Raw genomic sequence first — 22,381 nt, 5'->3', positions numbered from 1 at the left:
AAAACGTTGTTCTAGATAAACCATCAGAATGCAGTAATTTGCATATTTTAAGTAGCACTTTCTAAATAAACAATTTGTTCAATAATTGGATAAATTGTTTATTTAGAAAGTTATTGTATTTTGTAACAGAAAATAAGTTAAAATCATTTACGATATAAAATAAACTAATACATAACGACCATGCATGCTAATACACAAAAATAAGTAATATAATCTTAGTAATTTCAGAACAACGGTCACCAGTGTGGTAGAGCTTCCGACTCCTCTCACAAACAACTCACAACAGTTACTGATCAGTTTAGAATGTGAAGATATTGCTGGCATGATATGTGTGTTCCACATAAATGGTTCACAAATTCTACGTTGTATTCAAACTGAAATTGTGGTCACACAACTTGCAATTTGTGACAGCATACCAGACGGTCCTTTCTCATGCTACGATGGCATTGTCATGGCAGGAACGAAGACTGGAGAAGTCTTCGTTTTCGATCTTAATCGAGCCAGTTTAATACAAGCCTTGAAACACATTTCACAAGGGTATGAACATCTAGTCCGTAATGAAGAGAATCTTGCCAGTATTACATTTTTACCATTGTCTGCAGTAGAACAAATAGAGGTGCAGAAAGATTTAGTTTTGGAGAATGATGATCATATAGCTGTACTACTCAATGAGAACTCTTTGGTGGAAGGACAGTACATATTTCGTAATCCTGATGGCTCAGTTCGTATGAAGGCAAAAAGGAACCATATAAGGGTGACAGTGATACAATATATTCCACAACTTGGCAGTTTGACTGTTGGATTCAATTTTGGCGCATTTCAGATATGGAACCTTCTGAATTTAGACCTGGAGTTCACTTCTCAAGTTAATGTGGAATGCTTGCCTGTTACACATTTTGGATTTCAGGTAAAGATTTGAATAAATCATTTGAACAATTCATATGATCTATCTGATGGAAAGCAGTAGCCACAGTCTATAAACATTAACCTGTCATGTGCCCTAGAAACAGATAATGTCTGTAACATGCATCTGTGCTTACATCCACCATTTTTAAAAATTTTTATATTTATAAAATATATTTTAAATGTTGACTTTAGTATTAACTTTAAACTGCAATTGTACTGTTCTATGTAATGAAAAAAAATAGTATTTTTTAAATACCACAACATGGTTGTATTAAGGGGCAATAATAATAATGTGCCAAACAGCCACATCAATTGCCTGGTCTCAAATTAGGAAATGCTCTGTGCTTTGAAAACCAGAGATACAAAATCATCTCCAGAACACTCATACCAGTACAGATTTAGAAACATTTGTTTTCCAATTGGTCCTGCTGGCTATTGAATCTAGGACATACAGTTGAGCTATAGGAGTGATCCAACTTGCTTGCTTTGTAAACAGGACTTTTCAAATACGTTTAAATGAAATTTAATTAAAAGTATTTGGATTATATTCATTTATAAGGTTTTGTGAGAAAAAAAAAACTAAAAGAAAGTGTATTTTTTATTCTCTACTTTTGCCTAACATGTTTTCAGGAACCCTGTGACGACCCCAGAGCATTCTGCTACCTCTGGGTGGTTTTCTCTGTAATAGACAGGTTTGATGAAGAGGAATTCCCTTTGGCTGTCATGTACTCTCTTACCTATCAAGGCAAAAGGATGTTATCTGATACGCAATGTCTTTATCAGGTGACTGAGTTTTATTTTGATTTTAAAGACAAACTGATCGTTTTTCATATTACTTTGAAAGCAAACATTTCATGAAAGTTTCAATTTCCAATAGATATTTTTTAGTTTTTTGTTTGTTTAGACACTAATGTCCACTTGCAACTTTGGTACATCTTGAACCAATGCTTGCAATTCAAAAAACACTCTTAATGGATTGTGCTAAGAGTGTCATCAATTTAGGTGTTGTTTTAAGAGATACCTAAGTTTAGTACAATTGGACATAAAACCTTTATGGAGTTTCAAATGTGTCATGTTTGACAAACTCAAAATTAAATAAGCAGTCTTCACTAAGTACATAATTACATCAACTCATATAAAAAGATAAGTTGGCCAAACACAAATTAATTAATGATCATATTTACGTAAGGTGAAGATAGGTTTATTGGTAAGCACGGATGTGAATGAGCAAGAGGGCAGTGGTTTAGTTGCATTGGGACAGTATTCGCATTCGCCTGTCGTTTATTTGCAATATGTTTTTATAGCAGTAGAGCTCCTTGTGAAAGAGTTTGTCCAGGGTAGTACTGCCACCTTACCTATTTCTGCCGCCAAGCAGTAATGTCCGCATTACTGTGTTCCGGTTTTGAAGGGTAAGGGTGCTGGTGAAATTACAGGCACATGAGACTTGTCAACTTATGTCTCAGGGTGACGGGCGCATTGCCCCTCATATCTTTGCGACTTAAAGCCCTGAGTGATACTGCAACACTTATGGACAGGTGTGTATCTTACCATCAGGCGCACGACTTGTTCGTCCCGTCACTTGATTGTATAAAAAAAATATTTACAAGTACAGGTTGTTGTTGTTATGAAACAACTTATTTTATTATTAAATTTCACGGTATTTAATAGAGATATTAAACCTGTACATATTTTATTTCTTGCCTATATAAATAGTAACAAATAACGTTGATATGTGTTATATAAATAGTAACAAATAACTTAGATATTGTCTAGAGTCTAATCTATATTGTTTCTAATAAAGACTGTAATCGTCATTGCAGGAATTCTTAACAGCAACAATAAGATTCCAAGTTGAATTGAGCACAACAGAAGAAAATGCTCACCTAGTTGGAGGACGTTGTGTCTCCTGTCATACATATTCTGTCAATTCCATGCTTGGGGGAGTGGGTGAGGACAGTAAGTACGATACTGACGTGTTTTTTCATAAATATGTAAATTATCATAACTTAGAACTCATTCATTTGTGGAAACACAGGTTGTATAGTAGTTGACAGTAAAAAATTAGTATAGTTTTATTGTGCCCGGCTAAATATTAGGCATACGAACATATTGAAGGCATTTTGTGTATTTAGTATTTATTACAAATGAAACTATGTTTACGGATCTCAATCGCGTATTAGTTTTTTCAAACTAACCAACGTTTCGGGTTCTTTACAAGGCTCATGGTCACAGTCATGGTGACTATTTGATTGGTTTGCTTTAAAAAACAAATTTAAATAAAAAATTGAAATATAAATAAAAATAGTTTCTTTCCCGAAAATAAGTATTTATTAAATGGTAAGTTTGTATTGAATTGATATTCAATTGTTTTATGTGAAATTACTCCACTAGTATGTTAAAACGCTACGGCTAAAAAGTCGTTGTAAAACCAAATATAAAGACATGAACACAAGCACAAGGAAAGATTCGTGAGATCCTCTGATTCGTTCCGTGGCTTGGTTAGTATAGCGTCTGGCACGGTATGCTAGAAGACGTCGGTTCGGAACCGGCCGGATCGAAGGATTTTTTCCTCGATCTTTGTATTAATAATTATATTATAACAATATGAAATTATAACAAAGTATTTATTATTTTCTTAACAATATTATGCAGGTACCAATACAGGTAACAGCATTGTGTGGTATGGTGTAACGGACTGTTGTCCGCAACTCTACGTCCAGGCCTATTTTGCGTGAAGTGGGTGCAGAGTCCTACTCGTGCCACCCAAGCTCCTCCAAAAATCTCAGTACCCTCATGAGTTTGTCGAAGACTGCAGGGAGCGTCCTCGGCAGTCCAAGGTATTTCGCACTGTAGTTGGCGAAGCCGGAACATTGCAGTAGGATGTGCGCAGCCGTATCCTCTCATGCATGCTCTGCATAGAGGGCAGTCTGTGATACCTAAATTATTAAGATGTTTATTATATATGGACCCGTTAGAGCGGCAGTTAGAAATTTACGAGATAGACCGGCTTTGAGCATGGGAAGTGCTTACCTAACGTGTTTACAGACCGTACGGCGTGTCTAGGTGTTATTAGTAATAGTTTTTGTACTTTAGTGTATAGTTGCTCTTGACCGTTGGGTAGGGACTCTATAGGTTCTGGTCTAACTCGACCATCTTCTTGCCAGTTCCATCTGCAGCGTCATTGCCACGTGAGCCGTTGTGTCTACTGTAGGGTTACGTGGTTGTATAAACATACCTTCGTGAGTGCTTGGTGGCATTCATGGATAAGTCCTTTATGTCATAGCCACCCAGTGCTTGAACTACTGACATGTTGTTGGAGAGTATTTAAATTGAATGAAAGCTAAGATTGCTTCTGCTGCCATCTTGATAGTCATGCATTCAACCTGGAACACTATGTTATGGTTGCCAAGCGGTGTTAAAATCCTGATATTAAGGTCCTCTGAAAATACCCCAATACCTGTTCCTGAATTTGTTTTGGACCCGTCAGTGAAGATCAGAATCTTTTTGGGGTTAAGTCGTTCATTGGGATCTTCAAGCAACAACTGTATTGTATTTTTTGTGATAACCATTACAGCGCATTCAATATTGTCCACATAACGCATTCATACATAGGGCGCACTATACATTTCCGAAACTGGCCACTTACATAAACAATATTTAAAAAGTAATTACTGTAGAATACGGTTTGTTTCATCTGACTGTCACTTGTTTTTACATTGTGGCGTCATTTTAGAAATTGGTTGTCTACATCACCATGGATTTAACTCGTGAAAATTTTCGTAGTATGATTTTCTACGACTTTAAGTGTAATTTAACAGCTCAGCGGAGCTTCCCTCGGCTTCAAACTGCTTTTACCGATGAAGCACCATGCAAGACGACTATTTATAGTTGGTTTGAAGAATTCAAACGCGGTCGTGTCTCAATCTCAGTGACGAATTTCGTGATGGTCCACTGCTGTGAAATACTGTGCGCCGTATAATCACGGCAACACAAAACAGACAGGCAATTTGTCTGAGGCTCAAAAACGGATCTCGTCACTTGGTGTAATGCCATGCTTACCAGATTCAACGAAGGGGCGTCAAATTTGGTGTGGGAGATAGTAACTGGTGACGGAACATGAATTTATAGTTACTATCACAAAACAATGCAGAATCGGCGCGCATGCTTATTGCCTCTAAGAGGATGATTGGTTCTTTTTTAATAAAACTGGACACGTGGCTACTGTTGCTTTGGAGAATCATTGTACCGTGAATAGTGATTGGTACACGACCATTTGTTTGCCGGAAGTTATTGACAAACTCCGTAAAAATAACCGTAAACGCCGTATCATCTTGCACCACGATAATACCAGTTCTCACACGGCCGGACAGACAAATGAATTTTTGAAGGTGAACAACGTGGACCTTATGAGCCGTCTCGCCTATAGTCCCGACCTGGCACCTTGTGACTTTTATTTATTTCCAAAAATTAAGAACCTGCGATCAACGAATTTCATCTGACTGTCAAAGAGTATGAAAAATATGTTTCAGAGACTGTCACGGAGGAGTGGCATAAATGCTTTCAAAATTTGTTCATTCGTATGAAAAAATGCATTAACGCTAACGGAGAATATTTTGAGAAACAATAAATTCATTTCAGACAATTTGTAGCATTTTTTCTTATTCATTCCGAGAACTTATTGTGCGCCCCGCGTATGGGTTAGAATTTTGTAACATCCGTTTTGTCCAAACCTCTTTCCTTTCTTAATTGTGTATTATAAAAAAGTAATTTCTATTTGTTTTTCAAACAAACCCATGTTTCGGACCCTTTACAGGTCCCATGGTCACAGCTGACATGTATTAGTAAACAAATATACGCCATTTAGATCCGAAATAAATTAGTTTCATTTCCTATGTGTAACAATCGCGATAACCTAAGAATTTATTGTAAAGAAATATATAAATTTGTAGGCAGACTATGCATATACATTTACGTTTGCAAATACGTATGTTCGTACGTACCACACGTTATATTTTTTATTTTTATATCAGTTTACCTAAATCGTAAAAAAATTTATGGACTATAATATCAATGTTTACAGGCATGTTGAACATTTGCCAACTAGTGTGGGAGTGCTGGGAAGAGAACGCCAATTCATCAACCCAGTATGGAATGCTGCTCTTTGACTTGGATCAATGGTACAAGGATCAAATGCCAGGTGAGCCTGTCATGACTAATATCGTAATTTGCAATTTTTGTAGTAATTGAGTAAGATATAATTATGTTAATAAGATGACATCACATTATTAATTTCTGTACCTAATCTAAAAAACTGTGTTTATTTTTCTTATTTATATTGTTGTAGAATACTTGAAGGAAGCACTTATAATCGTGAATTGTAATTTCAATTGCAATATATATTATATTGAATGCTATGATGTTTTTATTACCATTCAGAAAAATATTATAAATGTAATGATAGTATATTGATATTATATGATATTCAATAAAAATAAAATATTGCAAGTAATATAGCGACATCTCTATAAGTGTTGGGCGTTAATCAATTAAATTTCAATCAATAATTCAATCAGATTAAAAAATCAATTCATTCAGATTAAAATCAATTGTAATTGATTTGAATTGAATTGATTTTAATTGCAATTAAATTTGCAATTAAAGTCAATTCCGGCCGGTTGAGGGGCCTGTCGGGGGGCCCGTCAGGGGGCCGGTCGGGGGGCCCGTTGTTGGCCCGGCTGGTAGGCCGGTTTGGGGCCCGGCTGGGGGGCCGGCTTGGGGCCTGGTTGGGGGCCCCGGTCGGGGGGCCCGGTAGGTCGCCCGGTTGGGGGCCTAATTGGGATCCCCGGTTATGGGGCCGATTGGGGTCCCCGGTTATGGAGCCGGTTGGGGCCCAAGACGGGGGACCTGTTGGGATCCGGTTGGGCCCCCAACCGGCCCCATAACCGGGGATCCCAATTAGGCCCCCAACCGGGCGACCTACTGGGCCCCCCGACCGGGGCCCGCCGACCGGGGCCCCCAACCGGGCCTCCGACCGGGCCCCCCAAGGGGCTCCAACCAGGGCACCCAACCGGCCCCATAACCGGGGAACCCAACCGGACCCCCCAACTGGGCCTCCAACCGGGGCCCCCAACCGGGCCCCCAACAGGGCCCCCAACTGGGCCCCCCAACCGGGCCCTCCAACCGGGCCCATAACCGGGGACCCAATCGGGGCCCCCCAACCGGGGCCCCCATAACCAACGCCCTAACTCACCCCCATATGCCCTATAAATTTATCGTAATTGTCAGTTTTAATTGTTAATCAAAAACATTGAAAAGATTGAAAATTGATTAATTGTTAATTGTAGATATTTGCGATTAACGATTGATCAATTGTTAGTTGCGAGAACCGCAATTAACAATTCATTAATTCGCAACTAACAATTGATCAATCGTTAATTGCTGTTTCGCAATTGACAATTAATTAATTGTCAATATTTAATTGCCAGAACAATTAAATTTTGCCCAACACTGATCTCTATCTTCTGGTAGCTGTAAAGGTGCCTGGCTGAATGAAGAAACTTTCATAAGTTTGTTATATTTATTAATACAAAGGTCGAACACTTAGAAAAAAATCCTTCGATCCGACTGGATTCGAACTGACGTTTCCTAGCAAACCGAGCCCGACGCTATGCCAACTAAGTCACGGAACGAACCAGCGGACCTCACGAATTTTTCTATGTGCTTTTTGTGGGATCTTTGTATTTGGTTTTTAACGACTTTTTAACCGTAGCACAATCTATGAGAAATCTATGAAAGTATTTCGTCACCCAGTTTGGTACCTTTACAGCTACCACCCCTGCTACTCTCGAGGTTGCTATTTTGTGATACGGTCTTAGGACCCCCCATATTCAGGACGTATCTTCTTTTAAATGACACCAAGTGACGGGATGAACCACTGGATGCGACTGGGTGGTAAGCGACACGCCTGTCTATAGTAGTTGCAGTGCCACTCAGAGATTTAAATCGCAAAGATCTGAGGGGCACTGCCACTGCGCCCGTCACTCTGAGACATAAGTTGACAAGTTCCATGTGACTGTAATTTCACTAGCATCCTTACCTTTTAAAACCGGTACACTGCTTGACGGTAGAAATAGGTATTCATATTCATATATATTTATTGCATTTGTACATGGTTTCCTTAGATCTAGAATACATTTAAATTGTCCTTTAAACATGTAGCACCCCGCTGGTTCAAGGTGGCAGTAGTTCACTGGACGAACTCTTTCACAATGAGCTCTAAGTAACCTTGTGTATAGTTATCTTGACCATTGGTAGGGGGCGTTCACCTCGCGCGAAGCTAGCGCGTCTTAGTAGCGGTCTAGAAGAAGGTCTAGAAGTCGTGATCTAAGTCCGGATATGGTCTCAGGACAATGCAACCGACATCTCCGACACTAGCACTAAGATCTAGTAGAGGATAAGCTAGATATTCTCCGGTACCTCGTACCACCTTTTTCGGCGTCGGGAAGTGAGCGTGCCTTACAGCTCCGCCACCAAAGCGGCAGTGCTTCACTGGTCGAACTCTTTCTCAAGAAGCTCTAATGTTTATGTTGATAACCATTAACTTGAACGCCAAGAGAGTAGCGAGGGATCGATACGATTATTGTAACATTAGAAACGGGAAATCGTCTGTACATGGGGACTAGCTTTGATTTAAAGCCCCAAGCAAGTTTTTTATAAACCTATAAAATTGTCGTTTAATTGCAGCTACATATCAGTTGCAAAGCAACGCATTCATGAGCGCCACCTCTTGCCGCGAACTTGCCCGCGGCGCTGTAGCGACGCTGGACATCCGACTATCGCCGTCCTCCGTCTCCGTCTACTGTGCTGCTACGAGACTCGAGGAGCACTTTTACCCCAACTCATTGCATTATGGTAAGTTTTATTTTCAGTTATTATTTTATTTCGGATTATTTATCCATACGGTAGAATTTGAAATGTCGTAAATGACATTTTACCGTACGACAAAATGTAACTTACGACATTTTACAATTCGATATATCAACAAAATTATTGCTTTTATATCGACAGTGGAAATTTGAAATATCATAAGTGATATTTTGTCAAAACGGACATTTTGTCGTAAGGGAAAATGTCCCATATGACATTTAAAATTTTTATCATCGTATTTATAGCGGACTGTATCAATGTGTTAAAGGGTGGGTGCTAACAACGAGTGAGCAAGGTCAAAGCAAACATACTTACAGTTTATTCATATTTATTATAAAACACGTATGTAGCTATCAAAACAAAACAGCAAAAGGTCAAGAAAAGGCGCCAAAAACAATCACGTTTAAATTTAGAATTTGAATATAAAACTAAAACTTAGAGACTATTAAATATATACCAAAAAGATTTGTAGCGACTGCTGCGATTCGCTATTTTTATTTTACTAACTAAAACAAAGAAAAACTTACATACTAATGTTAGTAATTACACCTTATATATACTAGTTTAGGGTACCCGTGATGTTCGATCCAGTGTTCAAGGAACGAACTATTTACTTCCCCAGATTGCATCTGTCTAAATACTTCAGAAGCGTGTGTGCTATCAACAATAGGAATCCAACGTCAGATAATAAACTCGCTGGACGAGGTCGGCCCGACCGCGCTTCTCAACCCGACACGGTTGTACAACGCTTGTGTCGCGACAGGTTTGGTACCTTTATATATGGATACTTCCAGGACTCCTACTCAGGTACGTCTACTAGGAATGTTTTCTGTGATTCTCTATTTATTATGAAAATCATATGTCATATCACAATCACCTTGGACTGTTTTGAATGAGGCGAAAATGCAATGTCTATCTTTTTCTAGTATAGCCGTATGTGTCCTCCATAATTCGTAACAATTTTGTCATTCTAAAGTTTGTGAGTTTGTAAATTATTTTGTTAAAAATTGTTGCAGGCAACTCCTTCCTATTTTCTATTAACATGAAATAAAAAACAACACTGATTTGTTAATATAGTGTCTGTTTTGAAGACGGAGTAAATGTCATTTGTAGGGTTGCCAGTAAATAATGTCTCTATATAAAAATTATACATAGTAGATATTTTATTCTTGAGTAATTCGGTTTAGACTTTCATTTTAGCCTGTTTTCAAGATTTTATGTGATCAGATAAAGTGCATCCTATCGTGTAACAAATTAGCACATTTTTTGTACAATATCCTTTAATGTGTCGTGTAGTTTTTGTAAGACCGTTATTTAATAGTAAATGCCTAAACCATTCACACACACGCGCACACACACTTACACACTCTCAAGCAATTGTACTTCTTTTGTGCTGCATAATTTAACATAATTATTTAAGTAACTTATTTTAAATTTTGTCTGACCAACATCCAATATTTTGCCTATACTTATATGTATAATGTTATTGATTTTTACGGAGGTAGAAACCTGGCGACCTGAAATACAGGATCAACCTAGTTCAGGCACCAGTCTCTGCAAATATTGTGATCTATAACATATATCAATTAATGTATGTATATGTATAGTGTAAACTTTTCAGAGAAAATAAAGATTATTATTATCTAGGAAAACGGTTTTTACCGCTTCAGTTTCGCAGTGTTGACTCGCCTTAAGTGTTTATATTAATGACGATCATATTATCTCTTGACATATAAAATTATTTTATATTGTATTCTGTCCGATAAGACGAAGAGGATAATGATGATGCTTGGTGATCTTCTGATATTTCGGACTCCATTTATGACACAAGGACAATTTGGTTTGTAGGAAGAACAACGGCGTTACCTGTTATCAGTGGCCTTGGAAGCACGATTGTCCCGATTTTTAAAACGCTGCGCACACGACTGGGCTACAGGCAGCCATAGCGGGGCTGGGTGTACACTTACGTTTCTGGTAAGTTGTCGAGCGTATGCTAAATTACATAAATTGTATCTCTACCATAAATTTACGGCAATGTAGTTCTTTTTGTGATCGGTATACAGTTTGTTGTGCACGTAAGCTCGTTACGTTAGTTATTGTGTCCTGTATTTAGGTCTTAAGGAAGAAATTTCTTTTAGAAATAAAAAGAAACTTTTGTTTGTGTTTTCCTTTTGTTAAATATGATTTGTCTCTTTCCTGTACAATAAACGATAATATGTATAAAACAAATGTAAACAATACGAAAGAATTGTTCTAAGTGTTCATTCTTTGTATTAATAATTATTAGGCGACCTCTGTGGTCTACTGTCTTGCACACCGGTTTTCGTGGTGTCGCCCATAGATTTAGTATATCCAATACTAAATATATGTATGTAGAAATGTAGAAAACTAACGTGTCTGGGTTTTTGTTGTACCGTCGTTGTTTCCATTTCCATAACACAAGTGCTTTAATTGCTTACCTTGGGATCGGTTCAACGTATGTGATGTTGTCTAATATTGAATTATAACAAACTACTGAAGTAATTTCCCAAAAAAGAATAGAATATGATCGTAGTAAAAAACTTAAAAATTAAATAAATGTCTATAAAGTAATTTTGTAAAGTCTATAATAACACTCTTTTTAACCAAATAAAATTATCCTAATAAGTAAACAATTAAGAGGAATTTTTAATTACAGCAGAGAATTGATAAGCGAGAAAATTATAGTGTAAAGTGTAATACATTTGAATGAAATCGCCTAGTTCGCTAAAACCCGGACTTAGACCTTCAATAAAATCCAGACTTTAAAGCTCATAGTAGAGGTATATGTAACATAAGGCTCATTTTCTGTTTGTTTTGTCTAAACTAAAACTAATTGAAGACTTCCCAGTTGTTGCATCTTAATGATTAAGTGAATGATATCGTTACAATCCAGGCTTGGAATATCGGTATTTTCAGAAACCGGTATCATTAAACTTACTGTACTACCGGTATAAATTATACCTGTATTTCAAGAAATGATTTTACTAACCTTATGGTATAGGTAGAATAAATTTGAACTTTTTTTGAACTTTCTTTGTTTTGTTTTTTATTCAATTATTTATATGCAATTAAATAATCAACATGATTTACGACCGCAACCGAACGTAACAAACTGGCAACTGGTACCTTTAACTAAATATATTTTTTCCATTGGGACTTGAATTCAAAATGGAAAATAGCAGTATAATACATGTATTTTTTTTATACCGGTACGTAACCCTGGTTACAATTTCGTTGCTATGTCGCTATTACGTTTTCTATATTTCTAGATTATTCTTTTGGTTTCAGGTTGACTGGTGTTGGAAACGTGCGTTAGAACTGAAGGAAAATGCAAGAGAACTAACTGCTCCTTTGTTCACATCGTCAGCATTGCCAGACAGGTAATTTTAGTTTTTATATATATTATATTTAGAATAATATCAATCCATAGCTTGCGCAGGAACTTTGCAATTTGGTTTCTCCTTTGACTGACTAGAATATCCGGAACATTCAATCCTTATGTCATTGATACACCATCCATTCGCACGAATGGCTTTGTTTCATCATCATCATCAATCCTTTGTATGTCCGACTGCTGGCCACGGGTCTTCTCTCAGGAGAGGGTTTAGGCTATAATCTGCCACGCTAGCACAACGCGTGTTGGGGACTTCACACGTTTTCCGAAGGTAGTGAACTTTCTTCGACGTCCAGGTTCCATCACGATTTTTCTTCACTGAAAAGCTCATGGTAAATTTCAAATTAAATTTCGCACATTAATTCCGAGAAACTCAGACGTCGAGTCCGGATTCTTATCAAATTCGACACTAAGTGAAAAAGTCAACTTTTGGGATTTGGCCATTTTCAGAAATTAAGTTTAAATTTGAAAAAGCAAGATATAATTTTTGGTATCGTTCATATTTATATACCAATAAATTTATTTAAATAGAAACGTGGTTCGGTGCCTGGAGCATTGTGTACAGCAGCTGACTCAATTGACTGGTCTCCTGGATGCTGTGCTCACCAAATGCTGCAACTTAGTAATTCCTGATGGTGAGTAAAGATACATTATGAAGATTTTATACTCCATTACCACATCAGCCTTTAAGTTTATTTCCGCAAGTCGCTTTTATAACTTGAGACTAACAATAAATCAAATAAATGTTTCAACGCAGGGTTACCATTTAATTTTAATACTACTATCAAAAAGCTTTCCTTATGTACCCATTTAGTGACACTGGTATATGTGTAATTTATATTTCTACGACTGTCAAAATCATGGTTTAGTAAAATACCACAAAGAATGACCTAAGAAAAGTCAACTAGATTCTGAGAGACTTGAAAATGCAAAGCACCACTACACCGTTTAGCAAAAAATTGAAAAATCATTGTTAGATGACTATTTTTTTATGAACCTTTTGAATATTATTCTTTATGTGTCACAACTGTGTTTTCCAGTGAGTATCACGATCGCGACTGTCAGCTACCAGAGGTATAGATGTATCAATCTGACTAAAAAACCTACCATATGTTCTAGGTTGATGAGAATGTTGATGAGAATGAGAAAATGTGTAGGATTTGACATTTTAGCTAAACGTCAAGCTCACTTTCAAGTTGAACTTTCTGAAATAAAACTAATCTATCTTTCAACCAAATGTTTACAATGATAAATAAATAATAAATATAAATAACGCACACACTCAACATAATTTCGTATGGCTTATTATACAGCGCCTCTAATGACCAAAAGACCAAATAACATTTTGTATACTTTACGAGTTCACTAGCAACAACCATCACGGGAAAATTATTAATAAATTTAAATTCTTAGTAGGTACTGTGGGACCGTAGCCTTGGCAACAGTGTTGTGAGAGGTGCTGTGTAATATTAAACGAGAAATGTAATCATATTTGAAGATTGATTGTGGGCTTCCCGTTAGAAGACTCGTCAAGAACCCCTGGGTGTTCCTTTGGCAACAACCCTCCTTTTTTTATACAGTTCTAAATATAAAATAGTAAATGATTATCACTAGTATCGGGTTTCTTACCACGGTATGACTTCTTTTTATTTTCCCGATATTTCGGAACGGTTGCACGCTCCATGGTCACGGGTTGACTGGACGGCGGCAGATGATAGCTTTATGAGCAGACATATCTGTCTAACCTCTTGCGCTGTCGACGACTACCTTCATCGCGATTTGTTGTGGCGTTACCATTGTCACTCACTTTTTTCACACAAACCACACTCACTGTATCCACACGCGAAACTGAACTCGAGGTGTTTTTGTTTTTATTACTGCACGCACTAAGGACCGGATTCCATGCACTGGACAGTTTAAAACCATCATCACGGTTAAATGTTTTGTACTTCGTGATCTCGATGGCTTCTCGTACCAACCGTGGTATGTAGTGAAAAAGAAGTCATACCGTGGTAAGAAACCCGATACTAGTGATAATCATTTAGTGAATAACCACGAAAGTCTTAAAATCTATATAAAATAGTAATATAATTTATCTAGCCTGCACATTGACCTACCAATTAACGGACGTCGGGTTCGCGCTAAAAAGTGTCCGCACCTATAGGGCGTTAAAATAGCGTACAGAGCGTCAATCGCGCAACAGTCTTGGTTTGTTCGACTGACAGCGCGGTTGTCAATCATGCAGTACTATATAATAACTTGTAAAAAATACTGCAGTAAAGTGTAAAAACTGGATTTTGTATCATATTGTCACTAAACAAATATATTGTGTTATCATAGTTCTCATTTAAGGGTCGTATTCCAGAACTCTACTCAATGCTCAAGTCAGGATTTGAGCAGACTTGAGTATGATTTCAAACACTAGAAATACGACTCTAATAGCAAGGCCTTGAGTATGATTTTCAGTGCTCACTGCAATACTCAAGTCCTGACTTGAGCATTGAGTAGAGTTCTGGAATACGACCCTAAAAGTGTCATTTTGTATAGTTTTATAGTATTTAATTTAATTTCTATATAAATGAATCGTGAGTATAAATTACAAAAGCACACAAAATAATCAAATAGCTAACTGTCCTTTTTCTACACATTGCATGCTCAAAAGATTGAAAGAGACCCATTACGTCAATTCCAAGAAACTTATATAAACTTCTTGGTCATTTTCAATGTTTCGTATCACAAGCGATTGAAATATTTAGCACAAAGAAACTATAGAGTCGCTTTGATTTTAATCTTATTTTTAAAGTGATTTTTTTTTTATTAAACGTTAGCAATAACTAACAAAATATTGTTGTACTGGTTTTATGCCTTGGGATTACCTAACAGAAGTCAGAAACTACATTTGCCCGAAATAACGTTAGCTCGAATTTTCATAATGTGAAATGTATTTTTTTAGAAAGATTACAAAACAAAAGCTAATTTTGCGTTAAAAAATTGAAATAAGCGCGCGCTATTGGCTATCTAAATTAGATTTGATTGAGACAGCCTATAGCGCGTGCTTATTTCAGTTCTATCGCGCGGGTCGCGACTATCATGCGTAGCCATGCTACGGGGGCTGATCTCAATAATCACTACTTTGTATTAATCTCACTTTCAGCTCTAAGCGAAATGGAAGAAAAGTACAAAGGCATAGGCACAGTGTCGCTTTACTTCCAAGTGGTGCAGTGGTTCCTGCGTTGCGGATTACTGCCGGAGCGAAATGACTCTTGCAATGCTCTACCTTATCCTGGAGCCAATCTGGTTAATACTTATAGCAAACGGTAAGTTGCCTTGGCTTTTCTTGTGAAATACTATGTAGTAGTAAGTACCCATATCTTGCGTTTTTTTATATAAAAGGCGTTTGAAAAAATTAACAAGAAAGAGAGAACAGGAGATGTTATATTTTTCTCCCTTTGTTGTCAAATGTTTTTTCGTCCTCCCAAAATTTTTGAACATAATAAATAGTTTCAAAAAGGTATAGCGTCCATTACTTGTCTTATTTATTACTGAAATAATGATGTATTTAGGGAGGACATAGCTTTGTTTGAGCTAAAGTGTCTTCCAGTCTAAACGTTATCTACTTACCTTCTTCGTATGGTGTATAACGTATACTGGTCATATGTAATTAACCAGATTTTCTGTTTTATTATGGAGGAATTTCTTTGTGTTTTTTATCTCCAATGCGTATGTTAGTTTACAATGTTTGTACTTGCTAGAAACTGCGTAAAATATTTGACAGCGCCCTTGGTTGTTTAAAGAAAATTTCGAATTTCCTTAGAAATGTTCATTTTTATGACTAAAATTAAAAAAATTACGTGACCAATTTGTTTTCACAAAAAATACCTAATGAATACTAAGACAGTTTCCCTGTATCTCCTATGGTTACGGATTTCCTCATACTGTCCCAGTAAAAAAAAATCACACTAATCATACAGTTACTGTCAAGAACACATCCAAATTCACACTTAGCGGTATCGAGTTGAATTTAAATCTTAAATGTCAAGCTTCGCCTACTTTACCTGTACAAATTTTCTACTGAAACGAGCTCGTATGTTGCAAGGACCTGTGAGGAAACATTACTTATATATTTTGTTGTATTTAATTTCAGTCGTCTGAAACTCCATCGCTTGCAAGACCACGTCATGGGTGATGAGAACGCCGCCAAGAAGTCCTGCTCTTTGCTGTATATAGATCAACTTATAGAACAAGAGTTTGGTGGGGAACGGATACATCAGTAAGTTGTGATTCGAGAATTTCTATTATATGCTGGTTTTCTGAAGGTCTTCGATCTGGGGTCCCCTGTACAATGCACCAGATTAATGTACTAACTCAAATATTCTGAATTCGCAGAATATACTAAACACTAATATATAAATTATTAATAAATTGAAATTTATTAACATGTATTTTTAAAGGCTGTCAGAAAATTTTATTTTGTTTTATTTCAACGCACTCTATTTCTTAATAATACTCGTTTTAAAGAATATAAAAACTACAGATTTTTCACACATTGTGCAGATACCATTTACACGATAGCTAAATAGTCGTATTAAATACAGTGTCAGATACAATCATGGGAGAGCCCACCTTAGTGCTAAACTACAGTTTGTCTTCTTTGAAGACGGAATAAAATGACAATTGCTGGGTTGCTAGTTTCGTAAAATTTTAAATAGTCGTGTACTTGTTGTCGACAGTTTTATCGATATATTGTGAAAGAAGGTCAACATTTGCCAAAAAATCGTTCTAATTTATCATCTAAATTATCTTTTATTTTTCACAGAATGTGGATCCGCGGCGGCAGCGAATGCCACGGTCTCTATCCACCACCGTCTCTATATTCCCTACTTCGACTGTATCTACTCCCCGACATCGCTGAAGAGCATAAACATTCTCTAGTACTATACTTGTTGGTCGACTACTCTATGGTTTATGATGAAGTTCGGTAAGTGTTACAAGCGTTAAGGATGCTAACAGCAGTATTTTGGGTATGTAATGAGGGGCAATAGATATCGGATTCTCCAACTAATAATGCAGGGGAAAATCAAGAAGGAAAACCTCCTGGTTGAAGAATCTGAGAGACTGGTTCAATCTTAGCACATGTTCCCTCTTTCGTGCGGCAAGCGGCAGCAAAAAAAAGGATAGCTATGATTGTCGCCGACCTTCGTAGAGAAGTGGTACGCTATGAAGAATTTAATATCATAGTATCCACTATGTCAGTACAGCAAAACCACTTTCCATCGTGTAGACCGTCTGCTTGCCCGTTTATTTTTTTGACGGAAATTTTATTCTCCTGGCTCTTATATATAAAGTAAGATTTGTAGAGTAGTGTTAGAGGCACTAGGCAATATTACATGTGTTTTAGTTCAAAGAGGAAACGCTACTTTCAAGCCATTGACCTACCTTAAAATGGACGTCGGGTTCGCGCTAAAAAGTGTCCGTAGAGCGTTAAAATCGCATACAGAGCGTCAATCGCGCAACAGTCTTCGTTTGTTCGACTGACAGCGCGGTTGTCACTCATGCAGTACCATATAATAATAACTTGTAAAAATTACTGCAGTAAAGTGTAAAAACAGGATTTTGTATCATATTTTCACTAAACAAATATATTGTCCCATGGTCACGGTTTGTTTGAAAAAACAAATATACGCGATTTAAATTCGGAAAAATAGTTTCATTTCCTATGTGTAACAATCGCGAAAACCTAAGAACTCGATAAATATATTGTGTTATCATAGTTCTCATTTTAAAGTGTTGTTTTGTACAGTTTTATAGTATTTAATTTATTTATAAATGAATCTTAAATATAAATGACAACAGCACACAAAATAATCAAATAGCTAACTGCCCTTTTTCTACACATTGAATGCGCAAAATAGGGGAAGAGACCCATTACGTCAGTTTCAAGAAGCTTATATAAACTTCTTGGTCTTTTTTTAATTTTTCGAACCACAAGCGATTGAAATATTTAGAACAAAGAAACTATAGAGTCGCTTTGATTTTAATCTTATTTTTAAAATGATTTTTTTATTAAACATTAGCAATAACTAAAAAAATGTTGTACTCGTTTTACGCCTTACCTATCAGAAGTCAGAAAATACATTTGCCCGAAATAACATTAGCTCGAATTCTCATAATGTCAAATGTATTTTTTTAGAAAGATTATAAAACAAAAGCTAATTTTGGCCTTGTGAAAAGCATCAAAATTACTCGAAAGCGTAACGGTTTTATTATAAATCAGTTTTCGGAATTACGGATATTTGAGTTTACGTTTAGTTGGAATATCGGGAATATCGTCTGTGGGAACATTTCTTATAGTACACGCTTATATTTACATTTGTAGTAATATTTGTATGTATGTATCTGCCCAACTCTTTATTATAATCCTTAAGTGAATTTGTAAAAAAAATCGACATAATATATATAAAAATTAATTAATATTTACGAGAAAGGCTACTCCATTACTCTTGTGTTCAAGTAATTTTCAGTCGAAGCTAAATATGGTGCATTTTGTTAAGTTTCCAGTAGAAGCTGAATATGGTGTTTTTGGGCCCTTATATTGTTGCAAGCAAAATTAGGCAGCACCGCAATGACGTTACAATTTAAATTAAATGTTTTAGTTTTTTTCATATTTCGTTACATGTCACTACGTTTGTATAGGTTAACTTCGTACATTTCTTTCGTGGTTTTTGTTTTAGACCTGATGTCCAATTTATTGGTAGGTCAATGTTTCAAGCTTAAAAATCTGCCTTAAGGAAATTTGCTAGAAATGCATGTATTTTTTTATTTTTTTTATTTACAGTTACGAAGCTGTAATCCGTAGATTGATGCAGTTCCCAACGATGTTTGGTCTGAGTAACACCTCTATAAAAGCCACGCAGGCTTTCTGGCATCTCGACCATAGGGATTTTGATGTAAGTGATTTTTGGAATCAATTAGCCTTGCCTTTTGTAATCCATTTTGTGAACTTGCCGAAAGGCATCGTGCCAGCTAGATAAAAACTATATGTAGTTAAAACACGCAGCTTAATTATTACAGTCGTCAAGAATTGAAAATTAATATTATCAATATCGTTTTGCACAATTAGAACTGTAAATCTGAGAAATAATTTACATTGTCTTAATCTATTATATATTTTTTTCGCATACTTTTAATTTAAAAAAAAAACGACAAATTTACTGTGGAGTCAAGAGCATGAAGCTTGATACTGAACTTTGGACCATATGTACTTGTCGTAAGGGACTTACAGTCTGGTTTTTTTTTGAAGACGGAGTAAAATGTGCAAAAGTGTTGTCCGCTAGCGAACAACTAATGATTGCAGTCGATAAATATTCTAACGACAATCGTCTGAATATTGATCACGCTCATGGAATAACTAGCCGAACTAGTTTCATTTGGATCATCCACGACCTATTATTCATCCAATTACTTCGCACAAATTCATTTGAATTGTTAATTTTGTAACTTACATACACATGCATACACTGTATTTAGAACTATGTTTATGAAAAATACAAAGAGGAGACTTAAAGTTTTTCATTATAATTCAATATAAATGCCGGGAATCGAACCTGAGACCTCAGAGATGGCGACTACTTGTAACGGATGTGCAAGCCATTCGGCCACAGAGGCTGAAAATAATTCAAAAAGTCGTGATTCAAAATCTTCTATTTTACTCTCTTGTGATACAATCTCCTATTTTTCAACAGTTCGCCCTGGATCAACTGCAATGCCTAACGGGCAATACCCTCTCCGAATGGCAACACAACGTCGTCCTATCCTCCCTACTAGCCCAAAAGAAAACTCAAGCGGCCCTCCAATACCTGCACGTTCGTAAACCCGCGCCCATACAGAATGTTTTGAATGAGTTAAACAGCTCAAATCATAGAGTAAATGATCTTGACAAATTGGAAGACTGGCAGTCGTGTTGTAGTCTGTATTTGGCAAGAGGATTGGTTTTTGAAGCACTGGACGTAATTAGAATGTGTGTACAGAACGCTGGTAGTATGGAGGATAAGACTTTTGTGCTCAATTTCTTTTTTAAAGGTGAGTGTTTTTTTAAACACGTCTCTATTTCTTTACAGTTTAAGGTGCTATTTTGTTACACTAATATACTCCGATTAATCACGTAGATGTTATTTAAGTTTTGAGTGACGACATACGTCTATAGAATTAATTAATTCCATAAAATTCCACACCGGGCCTGAGAGAAGAGAGGATGTACACAGTGTCTCCCGCTGAGAATCAAACCTAGAACCTCTTCCATTTCTACATAGGAAGTCCTGGGTTGCTACGGTAGTCAGGTTATAATTGCTATGTATAGCTGTTAAAATAGCAGCTGTAGCAGTAGAGGTCCTTGTGAAAGAGTTTGTCCAGGGAAGTACTGTCACCTTACCTATTTCTGCCGCCCAGCAGTAGTGTGAGAATTACTGCGGAAGGTTTTGAAAGGTACGAGTGAAATTACAGGCACATGGGACTTTGTCAACTTATGTCTCAGGGTGACAGGCGCAGTGGCAACGCCCCCCGGGATTTTTGCGATTTAAAGCTCTGAGTGGCACTGCAACAGTTGTTGCCAGGCGTGTAGCTTACCATCAGTCACACGACTTGTTCGTCCCGTTACTTGATATTATAAAAAAATATGTTTTATAAATAATTATTCTATTCTGTACTACCTGATACTTGGTACTTGGTGTAACGGGCTGGTATCCGCATTATAAATATTGATGAATATACTATATTATTCTTATCGAATCGATGGCATATCGTCGCCTTACTTACTGAAATGCAAAAAATGGATTGCAGCAAATTTTGCAGACTAATATCACATTTCCGTCACATTCACACACTGGCTTTTACCTGTTCTTAAAGTAAGTCATACAAATTAACATCCATGATAAGAAATTTATAATAAATAGAAAGTTTTGCCATCTCCTGAATAATCACTCTTTGTAAGATACGACTTTGAGAAAGTGAGGCATTGATATACTACAATACATGCCATCGTGGTAAAAGAATTTGCCAATCGGCGTAAGGCACTCGCCAATTTTTGCCAGGATGCGCCAGACGTACAGAAAATAATTGGTACGTCGTCAGTGGAGGCTCTTTTCGTGCACCCTGTATTATTATTAAACTTAAAAAAAAAACAGAAAAATTAACACGGCGTACCAGCGGTTAACACTATAGACACTGACGGCCTCCGTGGTCGAGTGGCTTGCACACCGGTTTTCATGGTGTCGCCATCTCTGAGGTCCCGGGTTCGATTCCCGGCCGGCTCAGCGTAGAAAACTAACTTTTCTATATCGTCTCGGGTCTGGGTGTTTGAGGTACCGTTGCTTCCGATTTCCATAATAAATGCTCCAAGTGCTTTAGCTACATACTTTAGGATCAGAACAACGTATGTGATGTTCTCTAATATTATTTATTTATTTATTTTAAAGAGGCCAGGGTACGTTTACAGGACCAAGAAAACGAACAAATCTAAATTAGTTCAGGTCCGGGTAGTTCCTCAGTTAATTGTAATTGTATACTATTCCACAGCATGCCGCAACACGGGGCAGTTGTCAAAGATCCTTCAAGTAACGTTACTTCCATTTGAAGAAGCTGTATTCATAAGTTACCTGGAAAATTGCAACGAATCGCAGACATCAGACATTTTGATCATGTACTACTTGCAGCAGGCCAGGTAATTAATAATAATTAGTGTTTACTTTTTCTCAAAGAGTTTTTACAAGACCTTTGTAGTAACAAAATCTGTAGGAGATTGGAATGTAAACTAGATCAAGACATCTACATATATCTTAGGCTTCCAGGCACCCCAGAGCGAACATATTGCTATTAAATTTACACTAGCGATAGACGATAGTTACTAAAAAACATGAACGAAAATTATTTTTCGGTAAAGCCGACTAAATCGAAATATAGTGCCACTATCGATTTATTGGATATTTTTTTACTAACAATCGCCCATCGCTACTTTACACTAAATTTAACAGAGATGTTAATAAAGAATCAAGAAAGAACAAGTGTATAAAACGTACATGTATGTATATGTATATGTGTGTGTGTGTGTGTGTGTGTGTGTGTGTGTGTGTGTGTGTGTGT

General features: G+C 36.8%; 1 protein-coding gene across 2 annotated transcripts in view; it reads left to right on the top strand.

Annotated features, from left to right (window-relative positions):
- The window catches only part of LOC113234108 (protein ELYS), a 47,514-nt gene that overhangs the window by 1,150 nt on the left and 23,983 nt on the right, over positions 1 to 22,381 (top strand). The window contains exons 3-17 of one of the 2 annotated variants that reach the window (XM_026469364.1): positions 229 to 907; positions 1,537 to 1,689; positions 2,727 to 2,862; positions 5,987 to 6,103; positions 8,650 to 8,817; positions 9,455 to 9,639; positions 10,681 to 10,806; positions 12,142 to 12,233; positions 12,779 to 12,882; positions 15,402 to 15,564; positions 16,392 to 16,517; positions 17,064 to 17,225; positions 19,083 to 19,194; positions 19,990 to 20,326; positions 21,818 to 21,962. In XM_026469364.1, coding sequence (XP_026325149.1) covers positions 229 to 907; positions 1,537 to 1,689; positions 2,727 to 2,862; positions 5,987 to 6,103; positions 8,650 to 8,817; positions 9,455 to 9,639; positions 10,681 to 10,806; positions 12,142 to 12,233; positions 12,779 to 12,882; positions 15,402 to 15,564; positions 16,392 to 16,517; positions 17,064 to 17,225; positions 19,083 to 19,194; positions 19,990 to 20,326; positions 21,818 to 21,962 — 2,805 coding nt within the window. Of the gene's footprint in view, positions 1 to 219; positions 908 to 1,536; positions 1,690 to 2,726; positions 2,863 to 5,986; positions 6,104 to 8,649; positions 8,818 to 9,454; positions 9,640 to 10,680; positions 10,807 to 12,141; positions 12,234 to 12,778; positions 12,883 to 15,401; positions 15,565 to 16,391; positions 16,518 to 17,063; positions 17,226 to 19,082; positions 19,195 to 19,989; positions 20,327 to 21,817; positions 21,963 to 22,381 lie in introns of both variants that reach the window. The other variant, XM_026469363.1, reaches the window with a different exon arrangement.

Source organism: Hyposmocoma kahamanoa, unplaced genomic scaffold, assembly GCF_003589595.1.
Source record: "Hyposmocoma kahamanoa isolate Upper Pololo Valley unplaced genomic scaffold, ASM358959v1 81, whole genome shotgun sequence".
NCBI lineage: Eukaryota > Metazoa > Arthropoda > Insecta > Lepidoptera > Cosmopterigidae > Hyposmocoma > Hyposmocoma kahamanoa.
This window is presented reverse-complemented; position numbering and strand designations above follow the sequence as displayed.